This window comes from Cyprinodon tularosa, unplaced genomic scaffold, assembly GCF_016077235.1.
Source record: "Cyprinodon tularosa strain WSP-4 unplaced genomic scaffold, ASM1607723v1 ctg755, whole genome shotgun sequence".
Classification (NCBI taxonomy): Eukaryota; Metazoa; Chordata; class Actinopteri; order Cyprinodontiformes; family Cyprinodontidae; genus Cyprinodon; species Cyprinodon tularosa.
In genome coordinates, this window is record NW_024039513.1 from 286,920 (window position 1) to 304,064 (window position 17,145).

Sequence of the window (17,145 nt, forward strand, 5' to 3'; positions counted from 1 at the left end):
CATATAAAATTGTCGATGTCCCCTAAAATCTACAATGCTTTGCAAATTATTCATAAGGCTTCAAGCTTTGTTTTCATTTTGCTCTACAACTACAAAACCTTCAGTATATTTTTCTGTGGATCAACAAATTTTGAAGTGTTTCATGCATTAGTTATGATACCCCAGTGTGTCAAAATTTATATTGCAGTTACAGCTGCAGGTCCTTCAGGGCAGGCCTCCAACACAAGCACAGACAGAAGTTTTAGCCGATGTATTTGATCAGAGTTACAAAGCTCAGAAATCCGTCAGGAGAGACATTGAAAATATACTTTTAAGTTATACCTAAAGTTGTCAATTGGACTGAGCAATTCCAGCAGAAGACCTTCAGAGCATGATGCAGTGGAATGCTCAAGTAACAGTTTTCACGTGATTTAATACATCTTGGAATGTTTGATTTTCTAATGTATTACCATACCTTTGAAGAATGGATTGCTCAACTCTAAATACTATTGGGTTATTGTTTTCAGCTTAATCAACAAAGCATTTTGTCTGAATTGCCTCGTCTCTCCATTGGTCCTTATGAAATTGTCTCGTCATTGATGTTCCCTAACGAGCCTGTTTGGTCCTTACAGAGCAGCAGCATTTATTCCGAGATTAAATTACAATCTAGGTCACTTCTGACTTGGATAGACATTTTCAGGGGTACAAGAGTAAGAAAAAAAATCTATCAATTTAAACTTTAATAAAATAGAATGCAATTAGTGGCTACATTCCATTAAAGTGTTAGAGGTTCACATGTTTTCAAAACACATACTGCATTTCTCACAATTTTTTTTGCAATCAAAAGACATACAGATTAAAACCATTTAGAGATTTATGACAGCAAATAAATGTTAAGCAAAATGCAAACATTTTACACAAAAATGTCCTTGTATTGCAAAATCCATTGTAATTTATTACAAATGGCACAAGTAAATTAGTTAGTTCTGCTGTGTAAACCTGAAAGTAGACAGAAGAGCTTACCTCCACAGTGAACTCTCCGTTACTCTGCCAGCGTTGAAGTCATAGAACTTTGTTAACATGAGAATCACCTGCAAAGCAGATTAAATAGATTACCCTAAAGGAGTATGTGACTTTTTTACTGACACAGAATACATAACTTTAAAACTCCAAAATTTAGTCCTTCAGACATTTGTTATATGTCCATCAGGTTATATCATGCTTTTCTCAAAAGCACCTTATTAAAATAAAGGTGAAACTTACAGAGTGCTTCAAGTTTGCTTTATTAGGAAAATAACAAAATGTTATAAAAAAAAAAAAAAAACATGTTCTGTAGGCCATCTTCCTTGTCATCCAGTCATAATCTATATTAGAGTCAATGGGTTATTTTATCAACCTAATTTTTATGCTTATAAGATCCTCTGGACACTGGATTCAAGTGGACTGAAATCCACGGTTTGAACTTAATAATCATCTTCCAAACGACCCTGTTTAGAAACATCCCTTCCAAACAACTGATTCAGAAACTAGAGATCACATTAACCTCATACCTTGTAAGTCCTCCTGCAATATTCTCTTAACACGATGCAACTCTGCTTAAAAATAGAAAAGAATACCTTAAAAAGACTGGATTAAATAAGTATAGATGAAAACTGATAGGAGTAGATGGATTTTAAGATTTTGCTATAATCATTTGTAGAGAATGACTCACTGCAGTTCTAATGGCTTTAAACTAAGTTTGTGGTTTGTTTGTTTTTGCACAAGAAGAAAACAATGACTGGAACCTAAAGCAAATTGTAAATTGTGGCGTCTGAAAGTCTGTGGAGTTATTTGTATTATTCAAATGTGCAATTTCTTAGATGCCTCTGATAAGCTGATCATCATATGCCGAATAAACTCAGTGCTGCTGTGCATGTGTTAAAGTGACAGTAAGTGGATCCGATTTTATAGTGACTGTTACAATGAGAAGCACCAGTAAAATAACTCACTGCAGATGTTAACACATTTGGTTTTTGTTCACCTATAGAAAAGCGTGAGTGTTTATAACTGGGTGCAGAAAGAAACAATCCATCTACATCTTTATTTTCACTGTAATAAAACGATCCTGCTTGGTTTCATTCAAAATAGCAATGACCTGATCCCTAAACTTTCCACTATCAGGCAATGTCAGAGTTCACAGGCCGTGAACTAAGTCAGCATAAAATATTTGAAATGTTACATATTTGCTTGTATACTGACTTCAGTGAAAAACAGAAGTTTCTTCAAAAACAGGAAAAAATGAAACTCAAACCAAAGCTGTACATAAAAATCCCAAGTTGGAACTTAAATGGTACTATGCTACATTTATATCCACTCACTCCAGCTGTTTTTGTTGGGTTTTTTTTATATTGTAAATAATAAATTAAGAATCTTTCCACAAATAAAACCCAGAGACCAAATTGAAGCAATTTATATAATAAAAATCCGAGTCAACTGATAAAAGCATTGGTTTAAAACTGATATTACTGAATTCACTATCTTGATTTTAAATCTCAAGGAGTCTACATTTGAGGTCAGAATTCCCTGTGCACATTCTGAGCAGGCTCACAAAAGTTAGCCAGGAGAAACAGGAAGTCTCTAAGGGCTTGCTGGGTTTATGGGCCATGAGGGCGGGTGTTAATTTAAGCTAATGACTGGGTTGAAAGAAAGAAGGCATGCCAGACTGTTTGCACCAAAGCCTAGGACAGCTTCCACTATAATGGCACATGGCTGTAAAATGTGTTATTCGACTGAGTACTACTAATTTGCTTTTTGAAAGGTTTATGTTTAAGAATATCAAAGCAATAATATGAAAGTAATCTGAGTATAACCTAACATGAATAAATAAGAATTATTTCATTCACTGGGAGAAACCAAACTACACAAATAATCTACATCTTTGATGGTAAGACAGAAACCGTAGAGATAAAGCTTGAACTGTGAAAACAAAAGTGGACAGACTGACAGCAAAGCATTGACAGTTCTGAAATGTATATATATATATATATATATATATATATATATATATAAAATGCTCCTAGGCATCTTGCTCAGCCATTCAGCTCTACTAATGAATAATCAAATGTTATGACTCTTACAGGTGACATTATTATAAAAAGATAACCGTTCATATTTCAATGCTGTACTCTTTTTACACCATATATAATCTAAAGCTGGGGGGAGAAACAGGAGACTAAATGAGAAATATGCTATTTTACACTCATTTTTAACTCCCCTGCTTCTGCTATCAGTATCAGGCACTCTCAGGGTACATTACAGTTGGTTAATATGGTAATTTGTTATGTTTATATGTTTATCATGTTAAATGTTTATTATCATTACATGTTTCTTGAATTTGATCATTACGATATAATTTTGACATCAATATAAACCAAATGACAGCCTCAGACTGACAATAATACCGAAAACAGATGCCTGTATAATTGTATCGTTTATTTTACCATGTTTATGAAACTCTTCCAAATATTTATTTAAAAAACCAATACATTAAAACTCCATAAAACCTGGAATGTCAGTCAGTGAAAAATGCTGTAATCATAAACTGTTGAAATATTGGACAAATAATTTTTATTTAATAAAAATGTGTTATATGTTAATATTGAATTATTGTCCAACCCAAATGAATATAAAAGCCCTAATCAGATTCTGGCAGAATATGAAGAATTTTTATGTTGTTTATTTTTATAACTAATTTGTCTAAAACTGCTGCTTTTCAGTTGGAGATAAAGTTGCAAAGATTTCACACATAATAATCTTGATTTTACATTACATGTCAAATAGTATTTTTTTTTTTCTTGGTAAGAAGGGGGCAACCTCACTGTTGTACTCCCAAAAAGCCACCTAAAATGATTTAGTAGCTCAGGCATAAGTGGAAGAATAAGTGGATAAGTGGAAGAAGATGGATGGATGGATGGATGGATGGATGGATGGATGGATGGATGGATGGATGGATGGATGGATGGATGGATGGATGGATGGATGGATGGATGGATGGATGGAAGGATGGATGGATGGATGGATGGATGGATGGATGGATGGATGGATGGATGGATGGATGGATGGATGGATGGATGGATGGATGGATATAATAATATGCAACAATCAGGTTTAGTTTTACACATAATAATTCTGGGACTACTCTCATTGGATCTGTACAGGGGGAGAGGAGAGCAACATTTCGAGTTGTTGGGGCAAAGACACCTAGTGCCCATCCACCAATGATTGATTTTAGCCACTGATGGTAATAAATAAACACGAGCAGACACCATGAAAAACAACAACATCTTCTACTTTTATGCTCTTCCTGTTCTTCGTTTAAAGGTGATATCATGGATTCTAACATCACCGATATGATAGCAACAGCTAAACGTATGTCATGTTAATTTTGGTTCGGCTATGGCTTCGGCAGTCTTGCTTTACAAGTCACAGCTAGAGGTCCGGTCTTAAACCATAATACTGCAATCTGATGGAAAGACCCATTTTGAGCTTGATTAAAATGATTAAAGCTGGAATGGGTTCTCATTTGATTTTGAAGTCTGACATACTGTGACAATTCAGCTTGAAGACAAGGTAACATAAAATTATACATAGTGAAATTATAAAACATAAATAGATCCTGATCAGCTTCTTTTTTCTTTAAGAAAATAAGGTATTTAAAAGTAGCTTTTAATTACAACAATGCAAATTCGTAGATATATGCTATATCTAAATATATCAAAACAAAAATTATAAAATAGAGTTTGCAAGTGATATAAATATCATGCAAGACATAGATGAATCCTTAGAAGTAAACAAAGGGAAAACTCTTTGCTGAATGAAAGGCCTAGACTTGTGGGATGTTTGGACAGGATTTGATTAAAGAAAACTGAAACCTGAGATACATTAAGAAAATATGAAGTAGTTTCCCCCATGGCAAGGATAAAATTAGCTAACAAAAACCTTGTTTTTTCTTTTTTTCTTTTCTTTTTACTCAACCTTGCAATTCTATTGCCAATAAAAATAATGTATTGTGTTCCACAGTTTAACCAAAGTGGAAACCAGCATTTGGCGGCCCTCGCAGTTCAGCACTGCTTGGTCTCAAAGATCATTCATATCCAGTTTGAACCATATCCAGCAATGCTTTTGTTATTCAGAGCCAAACGTATCCAAATGGCAGGATATGGAAATTGCCACTCTGCCACGCCCACACAGTCAAGCCATCAATCAAGGGGTATGTTTCAATATAACTTGTTTTGTGCCATCAGACAGTGATTGTAAATCATAAACAAGTGAAAGGAAATGACTTCCAGCAGTGAAATATGAGGCTTCCTGTTCTTAGGGGGCAGGGCTGAAGTTATATCAGCAAATAAGTATCTGTTTGAGTTAATTGCCGGTCTAATATGACACACAGCATCTGTTGTACAGTTCAGACCCTGCTAGCACCAGCAGTCAATTATTCCCGTGATAAACTAAGCAGACAGGGCTCACAGAGTGCATTTATATCCTCTCCTTACAATTCCAGTTTGCTAGGTGTCTGAGCTACAGCTTCAAACAATGTTTCTTCAGATTTCCTGCTTTCTGTATAAATATGGATCAAATAATTATTCATATCATGCATGACTGTACAGTAAACTGATTTTAATGCCAGTACTTTTCTGTTGAGTGGATATTGTGTTATGCTATGATAAACTGTTTTTTTTTTTTTTATCTTACTGAGGACTTCAGCTGCCTTCTGCATGCACGTTTTCTTTCAAGCTTTTAATTACGTTTTTAGTTTTTTAGAAATGGGAAGAAATAAAACTACTATGATGCATTCCTGTTTGATAGATTTAAATGTGGCTATCAGTCTAAATCTGAAAGCTGTCCTTAGAATGTATGCAACTGGAGCATTTGTTGAATCTTGTCCTCTGGCCAATAATAAAGTCTTCTATAACCTTAGGCTATTGTCTGATTATATATCAGAATATGATTGCACTGCACACATACTTACTTGGAAAAGTAAAATCTGAATCCTAATGATGTCATTGTGATTTTAGAGAGGAAAATATAAAAAAATTATAAAAAATAAAAATTATTAAAACATATTTTGATGTACAATACACTTTTTTTTAGATAGATGTACTATCTAAAACAGATTTCACATGTTTACCTAGTTAAAGAAACCTTTCCCCAAACATTTTTTTTACTTAAATAGATATGTTTAATTATTTCAACCTCTTATTCGGTTACCTTTATCTATGTATGGCTATTAGAGAGTTGACATTCATTGCCTCTTCCATCAGTTTTCAATTTGTCTCAGCATAATTAATGGGCCCTTGCACAGCTCTAAATTCCCATCATGACATGTCTCAACTTATTTATTTACGGTGCATAGCTAATCAGACACCCATATGTAACACTTTGACTGAAACATTTAAAGCATATCAGACTTAAAACATCCAACTCTGCTCTATCCATGTTTGGCAGTTATCCCCGTCCATATTTTAGTCTGGCCAGTAACAATATTTATGGTCAACCGGTTAGTGGTATGCCTTCCAGATGTCACACCATCACTGACAGAAATGTACAATAAAACAATTTTAAGAAGACTGAAACTTAGAACAACTTACATTACCTTCATCTCTACTGGAATAAAAGTTAGACATTTAGTTGGGAACAATCACACGTGTACAGTGAGATGCCTAGAGCGTTGTTACTGAGTGGAGAAGCTTTCTTTGTTGCAAGGGGTGTTTCACGGTTGTAGTTAATGCATCAATACAGCAATAAAATATTCACTTTGTAGTTGTTTAAAGCGTCAGCTGCTTGAAGCTCGGCATGACCTGCAAACTGTTAGATTGTTATTTGAAATCACTAGATGAAGGTTCTCCTTTTAATGACTAGAGAACAGACCTGGTAGCAGCAACTCAGACTCTGTTTCCCACATATTTTTGCATATCTCCCCCTTTGAATTCCACCAAAGGTGTCATGTACTGCAGCACTCATTAAACTACAATAGCACCAACATGTCTCCAAACTGGATTGCCTGACATCCAAAGGAAAGCAAATTGATTTCTCAACAGTAATCCTTTGTAAATCTTAACCCTTGGAACTAAATGGACAGGGATGAATTTGATCGTTACATTTAAATGAATGGAGGCCTAATGGGTGACTTTAAGGGCTTAGAGTGAGGGGATTACTCGTGTGAAATGAAGCCATTAAATGTGTTAGAGACACCCAGACCGCACAAAACAAGCTATTCTACTGAAGAATGAAACAACCGGCAAAAAAGCACAGACTGAAATTAATTCCTAGTCTCATTGGCCCATAGATCCAGCCTCATCATCTGTTGGACTTAATCTACCTTATCAATAAGAATGCCATCACATGTAGCAACAGCTATTAAACAGATGGATGACTCCGTAATAGCAATTGTAACAGGAGTTGCTGAAAGGAATATCAATAATAAAGGGAAATATAGAGAAAAAATACACCCATGTTTGATAACTCCTTGCTACTGAATGCAGTATAAGAAAAAGAACATTTGTATTGACAGATAGATAAGGAGAACTGAATATGATTGCCATAGCTGTGATTTTAATTGTAGAGAGTGTTGCAAAATTATTTATAGTTATATTTTTTAACCCTATGTTATGTCATATAACAGTAAGTGTTTATTGTAGAGAAGTGGAAGAAAATGTGTTTTGTGTTTATCTTTTTTAATGAAACAAAAACTTGAATGAAACCATATGTAGCATGTGTATGCAATTAATCTCTAGAATGTTTCTTTAATAGTCATGTCAGTTTTTTTTTGTTTTTTTTTAAATAGGTCTAGTTCAGCCAGAATGGATAGGGAGTCTCTCTTTTAGTTTTACCATATTTTCTCATGGAAATTTGATTCTTTCACAGAATAGAATCAATTTGATCGCAGCCTTTTTATTGCAGCTCTGGATGTCATAGATCAGGACAGAAGGACCCAGTATTCAAGGTGAGACAGACTGTGGGATAATACAAAGCATTTATTCAAAAGAAGAGGGCTGTGGATGCTCAGTATCAGCAGCTAGAGCAGGGTGCCACCCATCACTGGATATTCTAGTTTAACAGCTCAGTTCATCTCTAGGAAACAAGGTAGAAGCTAGCCGGAGGGCTGCCACAAAATGCAGCGGCTATTGCCTAGAGTGTCTCACATGCTGCAGCCTTGGAGAACATGCAGGACTCCAAGCCAGGTCAGGGAAACAGATCAGAACAGGAAGGCTCAGAGATCCAGGAATCCGAATCCCGGTCAGGGATACAGATAAGAACCGGAACTGGTGAGGTCAACACCCATTTCAACTGACCTTTCTTGAGTCATCTTTTTTTCTTCAGATATACTTAATTTCTGGACATATATGGTTTTATTTCTTTGTATGTGTGGATCGCATGGATTGTTACCAACATCTGGTGAAAATGTCATGTCAAATAAATAAATTTACTGAGAAAATAGTAGCGTGTTCAATTCTTATTTCACCTGCTGAATAAATATGAAGTGTGAAAAATTACCTTTACTTTATAAGTTAACTGCATTGAAATATACTGTTAATCCAAAGTGTACAATTTAAATTTTCAAGTAATATAAAGGTTCTGGAAACCTGTCCAGGGTGTACCCTGCCTTTCGCCAATAGGGTAACAGTAGGGCACAAGCCCGAATGTGACCCTGACGGATGAAGTGTAAGAAGAATTTTTTTTTTTTTTTTTAAACAATGGCTGTACAGGCTTGATTTACCAGATTACCCTTTGGTCTCCAAGTTTCCACATGGATGTTTGCTAAACACCTATCAAACTTTAAATGAACATCTACACCAGCCTAAGATTATTAGTTATTGTGGACTGGATTTAATTTAAGGGTATTAAGAAGGCTGAATATGGAGGTACGCTACAAAACCCTTCTAATAAGAGGAAATCCTGAAAAAAACAGTATATCCTTGAATATCCTTATTTTTTAATCAAGATACACCTGTGTTGAACTGTAACAATAAAAACCCAATAAAATCCCATTAAGTTTGAGGTTGTATAATTATACCCTTAGACATTATTAGAGTTGTGAATATTTGTTGCAAGATATGGTAAAGATATAAAGATTTCTTACATTAAAAGCAGCCACTAAAACTAAAGAAAAAAACAGAAGAGGACCCACCTCTGAACATAAAAAAAAAAAAAAACAATAATTAATGTTGGGATCCTCAGGCTTGCCCACCAGAGGGCACCGAGGATCCTCTTCTGCTCTCTGTTTTTCCCTTAGGGTTGGAGTTACTGTGGGGATCTGGAGATTACCCCCTGTCTCCAGCAGGATGCGCTGTGGGTCTTCTGGAGCTGGAACCTTCCTGCACACCTGTTCCTAATCCTCTTATCAGAAGACCTCTCCTTTATAAGCTCCTGCCTGACCTTGATTCCACGCCGCAGTGTTGATCTTAGTTGGTTAGCTTCCAGAACCTCTGTTACAGATGAATCTTTGTTATCTCTCGTGTGAGATCAGATTCTAATTCTTCCTTGTCTCTGCCTCACAGGAATCCTGTCTCTTCGTGAAAGCTCTGGATGAGCTTAACCTCCTGTCTCTTCGTGAAAGCTCTGGACGAGCTTAACCCCCTGTCTCCTCGTGAAAGCTCTGGATGAGCTTAACCCCCTGTCTCCTCTTGAAAGCTCTGGATGAGCTTAACCACCTGTCTCCTCGTGAAAGCTCTGGATGAGCTTAACCCCCTGTCTCCTCTTGAAAGCTCTGGATGAGCTTAACCACCTGTCTCCTCGTGAAAGCTCTGGATGAGTTTAACCTCCTGTTTCCCTGTGAAGCTCTGGAAGAACTGTCTCTCTGGCAACCTGTCTCTGGCCTGCAGCTCTGGGAGAGTTGCATCATAGGAAGCCAGTCCCAAGCCTGACGCTCAAGGAAAGCTAACCTGCTAATCTGCCCTGGTGAGCCAATCCAAGAATTCTACGTGGATGCTACCCGTCGACTCCCCTGTGGAGTTTCCCTAAGAGGTTCCCATGTGGATTTCCCCTGTTGTTTCCCTGCAGTGAGCTGGAAGCTCAAATCCAGCCATCTCCCTTTCCCCGCACAGACCCCAGCGAATCAGTCCCCTGCCTGAACTGTGATTCATGTGCTTGAGCCTTTAATAAACTCTTTGGACTTTTACCAGTGCCTCCGTGTGTGTTCTGCATCTTGGGCTTACTCTCTGTGACACCCATCATGACAATTAAGTTGAACTCCACAGCAGAAGTGGGATAGCTCTTGAAGAAATTTCCACATAAAACGGCATTACTTAAATACTTTCACAACAATAGAACCGACAACTTCAATTCCATGTGAAATCTTTCAACAGCTAGATAAAGTAAGCTCAAAGCACAGCGGCACACCGCCACACCTCAAGTAACACCTAGGACCTGAAACGTGCAGAGGCTTTTGTCTGCCACATCAATTTATATCACTTCATTAACAAAGGCAACACTTCCTAGTAGGCCAGATGTTGTGCTAAAGTTGGCTTGTTTGAAGTCAGAGCTGTTGGCTCTCTCGTGTATGTCAGGTCACTGCAAACATTAATTATAAACGAATCATCACAATATCCCTTTGCACAATATACAGTAATATCTTCTCCCTCATAAAGCTCAAATATTAACTGTTAAAGCATTAATCGCAGAAGATAAAGGAATAATTTTCAGCCATAATGTTGAGCAGTGTTACTGCTGTTGTAATTCTACTGATGTGTGAACAACTTAGCTGCACTTGCAAAGAGCTCACTGCAGATTCTTTGTGTTACAGCTGTGACTTTCAAGCTGAACCGAAAGTTTCTGAATTTATTGGCAACCTCATGCTGAGACAAGAGCACTGTGTCCATGTAGAAGCTTGGCTGATAGACCCTCTGAAACAACTTCCATCTTCTTTAGGCTTATGCCCTTGCATCGTTGGCTCCTTCACCATAATTGAAAGCCCGAGCCGGTTCGGCTGTTTGGACACAGCAGCCCGCTGAGCTCAGAAACCTCAGAGTGTATAAGGAGGGGCTCTGATCAATCCATGCAATTATTAGACAGCTATTGGGCTGGCACTTTCAACCCAAGCAAAAAGCTCTACCCACTGGGCCAAACCGTCTGCCATTTTTTTCTAGAATCCTTTTAAATTGTCAGCACTTAGTAAGTAATGTGGAAATGCTGAGGGAGCTGATAGAAGATTAGTCACATGTTGACAAACAAAAAGCTTCTTGGAGTTTTTAATAAAGCACATTTCATCTGATAAAGGGAAACAGAAGATGGGATGAATATGCCAGAGAAGGACTTTCTTCAACCATTTGTTCTATACTGCAAACCAACTGTGTAAGGTATATAAATATTAGATAGATAGATAGATAGATAGATAGATAGATAGATAGATAGATAGATAGATAGATAGATAGATAGATAGATAGATAGATAGATAGATAGATAGATAGATAGATAGATAGATAGATAGATAGATAGATAGATAGATAGATAGATAGATAGATAGATAGATAGATAGATAGATAGATAGATACAGACAGACAGACAGACAGACAGACAGGCAGGCAGGCAGGCATACATACATACATACATACATACATACATACATACATACATACATACATACATACATACATACATACATACATACATACATACATACATACATACATACATACATACATACATACATACATACATACATACATACATACATTTATATGATTGAATAATTGAACTAGACCCATAGTTTTCAACATTCTCACTTAGGACCAAATTAGATTTAAATTGAGCAATAGTCAAAACAATGAAAATATGCACACAAAAGCAACTAACTGAGAAGCAGTTTCATAGATGGAGCACAAAGATGACATTTCAGCTGAATACAGAAAAAAAAACATCTCAACAAAACATCTCTCTTGACATATTATTCGAAGGGTGCAATCTTCAAATAAAAAAAAGCTCATTTTTTACTAAACAGCTGCTACTGCAACCATTCTGAGACTTTATTTTTTATTCTGATGCCGATCATGAAATACAGTGAGTCACAAAAGCAAACAGGCTGAGCACACAGCATAAGTCTGATTTAAGCCGCCACAAAGAAATGAAACACAAAAGATGTGCCTGTGACATCCACAGAAGAAAAAAGGTGAGATCTCATTATGCTCCCTGCAAGTGAACGTTATGCTCCTCTGGAAAAAAAAATCCAAATCTTCTGATTTGGATTCTGAATTTCTGCTCTGTTTGGCCGCATTTTGCAAAGGAGAACGGGGACAGGGAAGGCAAGCACATCTTAGCAATATATTTAAAAAAAAAACACTCAGCAGGATCTGAAGGCATCAGAGAAGCTCACCATGGGAAGGCTTGGTGACTTGACAGAGCTGAACTCTGACAGCCAGGGGTTTCTATGCAGTGTTGAGAGTAAACAAACTATGTTTGTCCATGCGGCAAACAAGGACACAAAAAAAATATATATATTTTCTTCGTCAGGCTTTCACTATTCCCATCATTATTTTTTTCATTAATATATTTATGTGTGGGATGCCAAACCTTCCAACAGTAAAACATCAAACATTTCCCAAAATCCCTCCTAAAGTTGTCCATTCTCGCCTCCTGAGAGAGCGAAGGTCTATGCTGAAAGCATTTGCCAGCTGGTTGTCTAAGCATATCAGTGCACTTTATGAAGGAAGCTACATGCATCCTGCAGGACTAAGAGACAGTTTCTGCCTATATGTAGAAGAAATAAAATTAACTCTACTCCTATTTTTCCACTACTAAAATAGAATATATGCATGTTAGCGCAGCAAGTTGCTGATACAAAATGCTATTCAGCAGGAAAAGGCAGCATTTGCTTTTAGAGTTAAAGTAGTCTGTTTGACCAAGAACATCTGAAGCCACTGTTAGGTGTGGAAATTATGAGGAAACCTACAGGTTAGCATGACAAACTCACTTGCATGGTTTTAGAAATCATCTGATAGGCAGATGTTCTGAAATTAAGAAAGCAGTTTTATTCTGCGAAGTGAACACACTATAATAAGCGTTGTCCTGACAGCAACACTCTTTGGTATGGTTCCTGTGACTGCCTTTTATTCAAGCTGAGAGAAAGAGAGAACAGTACTTTAAGCCACTGATAGGAAGGCTAAACAGACTACAGACTGCACACACACACAATCTGCATTTTAAGAGACACAGATGGTTAATAAAGATGCTGAATAGATTCAGGTATTTTTTTATAGTGACTGCTGGCTTATATATCTAGTGGGATGTGACCTATGTGCTTCATATAAGTTATTGAGGGATCAAGATAAAAAGGCAGCAAAAACTTTGTGAAATAAAAATATTTCTGTTATAGTTTTTGAAAACTCAATTGAGAAACAATTAAGCATGTTCATTTTTTAGAAATATTAGATAATGAATATCGACCAAATTTCTAATTGCTATCTAAATCAACTTTGATCATTTTGAGAATGAAGTCTTTAACCGCAGAGCTTATAAATGATTTATAGATGGTTGGGAATGCATCATCTTTTAAAAACATGTTTTCTCTCCACAAAACTGGTGCTTAAAAGTATGGTATTTGTGGTGTAAAAATAACCAAATAGCCTTTTGCAACTGTTTATACAAATATCATTATTCTATAGTGGGATATAGACTTAATTTTAAGCTGCAGGTGCAATAATGGACATGAAGATAAAGACAAGACATGAAGAAAAAAAATTTAACGTGTGAATTAACATGCATTTAAAATATTTTTTTTTCCCCTTTGCAAGGGAGAAATTTAGCTTTTTCAGGAATAACTGCTCTTTAACCACCATTCTATGAAGTGTAATGATCCTATAGGCCTAAGGTTGGACTTCGTTCATTCCTAACCCAGATGTTTACACTTAGTGTTTAAAAAAGGCCTACTGTGGATTACTGAACATACTGATACACAGTCTGTAGGTATCGACTCAGGGGCCATTCACAGTATAGGAAACTGTGTGTGTTATCTGAAAATGGATAGAAATCAGCTGTCGTTCTTTGAGAACTGTTCCTTTGGCTTTGAGTCTCCCACATTGGTGAACAAATCAGTATTTTTTTATATTCTCCTGAGTGTAAAGAAATACTCACTTCTTCAACTGTTTTTTAAGAATGTTCTGTGTTGCTGAGTGAGCTGACAAAACATACACTCCTATCTTCATTTTATAAGAATTGATCTTACTTTACAAAATAAAAGCAGAACTAAAGCATTTCATCCTAACATATCTTATTAGACTTTTTGATCTACTTTAAGAGTCTACATTACACAGACATTTAACATTGATCTTTCTTTTAATATGGTCAACTTTGTGTTCAATACGCTTTAGCTCAGTAACTTCTAAAGTTGGAAAAGAAAGAACCACGCAAACCACCAAAGGAGAACTTTAAGCTTTTTATGTTTCATCCCTTGTGGATTTTATATTTATTTAGATATTTTTTCCCCTATTTTTCACTACTGCACAACCATAGTATTAAAATATTGTCTACACAGAACCAAAAAACATTTTGGTTACAAAACCTTGGAAGTATGTTTTTTTTTTTGTTTTTTTTTTTTCAGATTGTATTTTAAAACTAGGAGTGAAGAATACTTTGCTGTAATACTATAACATTTGTGACTTATGAGTACAAGGACATTACAGATGGAAAATCACAAGCTGATTTCTCACATACAGAATTTTATTATACAGAAAGAACAACTAAATAATATAATGGACCATTCCATTTGCAGGCATAGATATTTGTATGTTTGTTGCCAAAACTATCCTTTCCAACATCTTGTTATTTAGGGCAACATTTGATTTGATATTTTATTCTAAAATTAATCAGTTTTTAGACGTTTTATATTATTTCTGTTAAATAGTAAAGTTATTCTGCATTTCCATAAAAAAAACACACTATTAAAGGTTTTTGACTTAATATAAAAATAAGTTTTTACAGTTTGCTGTGACATTAAGATGTGTTAACACATTGCCAGGCATGAAACACATCAGCCAGCTATAGCATTTCAACCTACATCTGAGCAAACAAAGCTTTTTCCAACAGTATCATTTGGATTAAGGGAAGCTGAGATACACTGGAACAAAATAAAAAAAAAAATAAAAAAGCACAAACACCTCATATCAATTAATGCACAATGACTTGGTGCTAATAATTTGAGGTTGTTTTGCAGCTACACAACCTGTATTCATTATGCAAGCCGAACTCTTCTGTACACCAAGGTGAAGCAGGCTCTTTTGTGAGTCCCCCTCTTTGACTGCTGAAATTTAGGCCAAAGTGGGTCAGTCACTATGGGAATCCTCTAAAGCACAGCAGCAAGTCAGCAACAGAATGTCTAAAGAAGAAAATAATCAGGAGTTTGTGAGGCCTTGTTAAAATCTAGATCTGAACATTGTTGACTATGGTAGAGGTTCATAGGAGGACCTTCAACTGTAGAAAACAATACCTCTACTGTATGTGTAACACACTGTTGCTTTTCTGTTTAACTAATTATAGAGTGATGCTTATCTGTTTTTTCCATATGGCTGATTAGAAGTAAAATTTTCACTCCACCAACAGGTTTATTCCAGATCAGATATGAGACCAAAATCCGCCAAAATCTACCAAAACAAAATAATTATTTAAAAAATCAAGGCAAGAAAATTTCAATAAACTTAATTAGATAAACCCCTGCCTGGAAGCCGAAGTTTCATTTGAAACTTTGTAATATGCACTGAAATATTTTCAGCAGAAAAAAAAAGCTGGTTGAGACATGAGAGACTCAAATACCTTATCATTAATTAATTGTTTACCATCTTTTGCTGTGCATCTAAATCAAATCCTTTATAATAAAACAGGTTTGGGAACACAATATGTAGAATAAAGCATAATTCCAACTAATCTGTTATTACAGGGTTTCAAGCCTTAGAGGTTTAAATGACTAATAAGGTTTAATAAAACTAAATAATAGCTTTTAAAGCTTAAAGTTATTCTACAATCTATTAAATAATTGGAATGCTATCCCATCCTCTTTGCTATGTCTTTTGATAAATAAATAATGACACTGTTGCTTATTGACTTGTTGCTCCTGTAGTCGTCTGTAATGTATTTAATAATACAATTTTTAATATACTGTATAGTGATAATGAGATATTTTTTAAGTACCTAAAAAGTATTATCAATGTGTTCTTACCCCTAGAAATTACAGTATCACAGTGTTTTTTTTCTTAAATTCTGAGTAGATGTGAATATTTACTCAGACAGTCATATTGAACTTCACAAACAACTTTCATTAATTTTTTTTCTTGTTTTTTCAGTGCTGTATACTGAGACAGGCAATGTAAACAACTGAACTCACAAAGAAATGTGTGACAACAATAAAAAACAAACTAACTGATCTCTTGGTCTTCATGTTTGCCTCAACTTAGTTATTATGTGTTAAAATCAAACATATTCCACATGAATAAATGTAGTGTTTGATATTTGGGTGAGCCTTACTGTAGAAGACAGATTTGATAAACACAGCATATTTATCTAGTGTCAAAGCATTACAGACGCTACCAGCATGACATTACCAACACAAAGAAATGGACCTAAGATCAGTTCAAACCAATTCTTCCTAGTTTTTAGAAAAACTTTGAAGAACTCATATATTAGAAAAAAAATATGTCTCACACAGAGAAATACATTTAAAACATTCTGATAGATTTTTATTTGGATGTAAAATTATATAAGTGCACCACATATTAACCCCCCTGAAACAGAGACAGTGTTAGAAATGTGTTAGGATATGGCTTAGAATAAAAAGGACTGATTCGTTCCTCGGTGACCATAGGTCTTCTTTTCAAATTAAAGTAAATTTTTCATTAAAATATTTAGGGGTAATGTTTTTTTCTGCTTGCTATGGTCCATTGTATTTGTTGGGGTCCATGTTATCTACCCCCTGCAAGAGAGCATGCTTCCTTTTGCCCAAAAGCTTTATGGAGATGCTGATTTCATTTTCCAATAGGATATAGCACCTCCTCATTCTGCTAAATGTGCCAATAACTGCTTTAAGATAAGTGGAAACTATTTGGCAGGAAAACCCAGAACAATCTTTGGTCAATCACCCTTTTCCTTGAAAAGTAAATGATGGCATGCTTTACCATCTGAACTCATAAAATAACAGAACTCTGTTTT

General features: G+C 35.6%; 1 protein-coding gene across 1 annotated transcript in view; it reads right to left on the minus strand.

Annotated features, from left to right (window-relative positions):
• LOC119773275 (VPS10 domain-containing receptor SorCS1-like) overlaps nt 1–17,145 on the minus strand; it is an 80,319-nt gene that overhangs the window by 54,277 nt on the left and 8,897 nt on the right. The window contains exon 2 of the mRNA XM_038270210.1: nt 1,003–1,070. Coding sequence (XP_038126138.1) covers nt 1,003–1,070 — 68 coding nt within the window. The remainder of the gene's footprint in view (nt 1–1,002; nt 1,071–17,145) is intronic.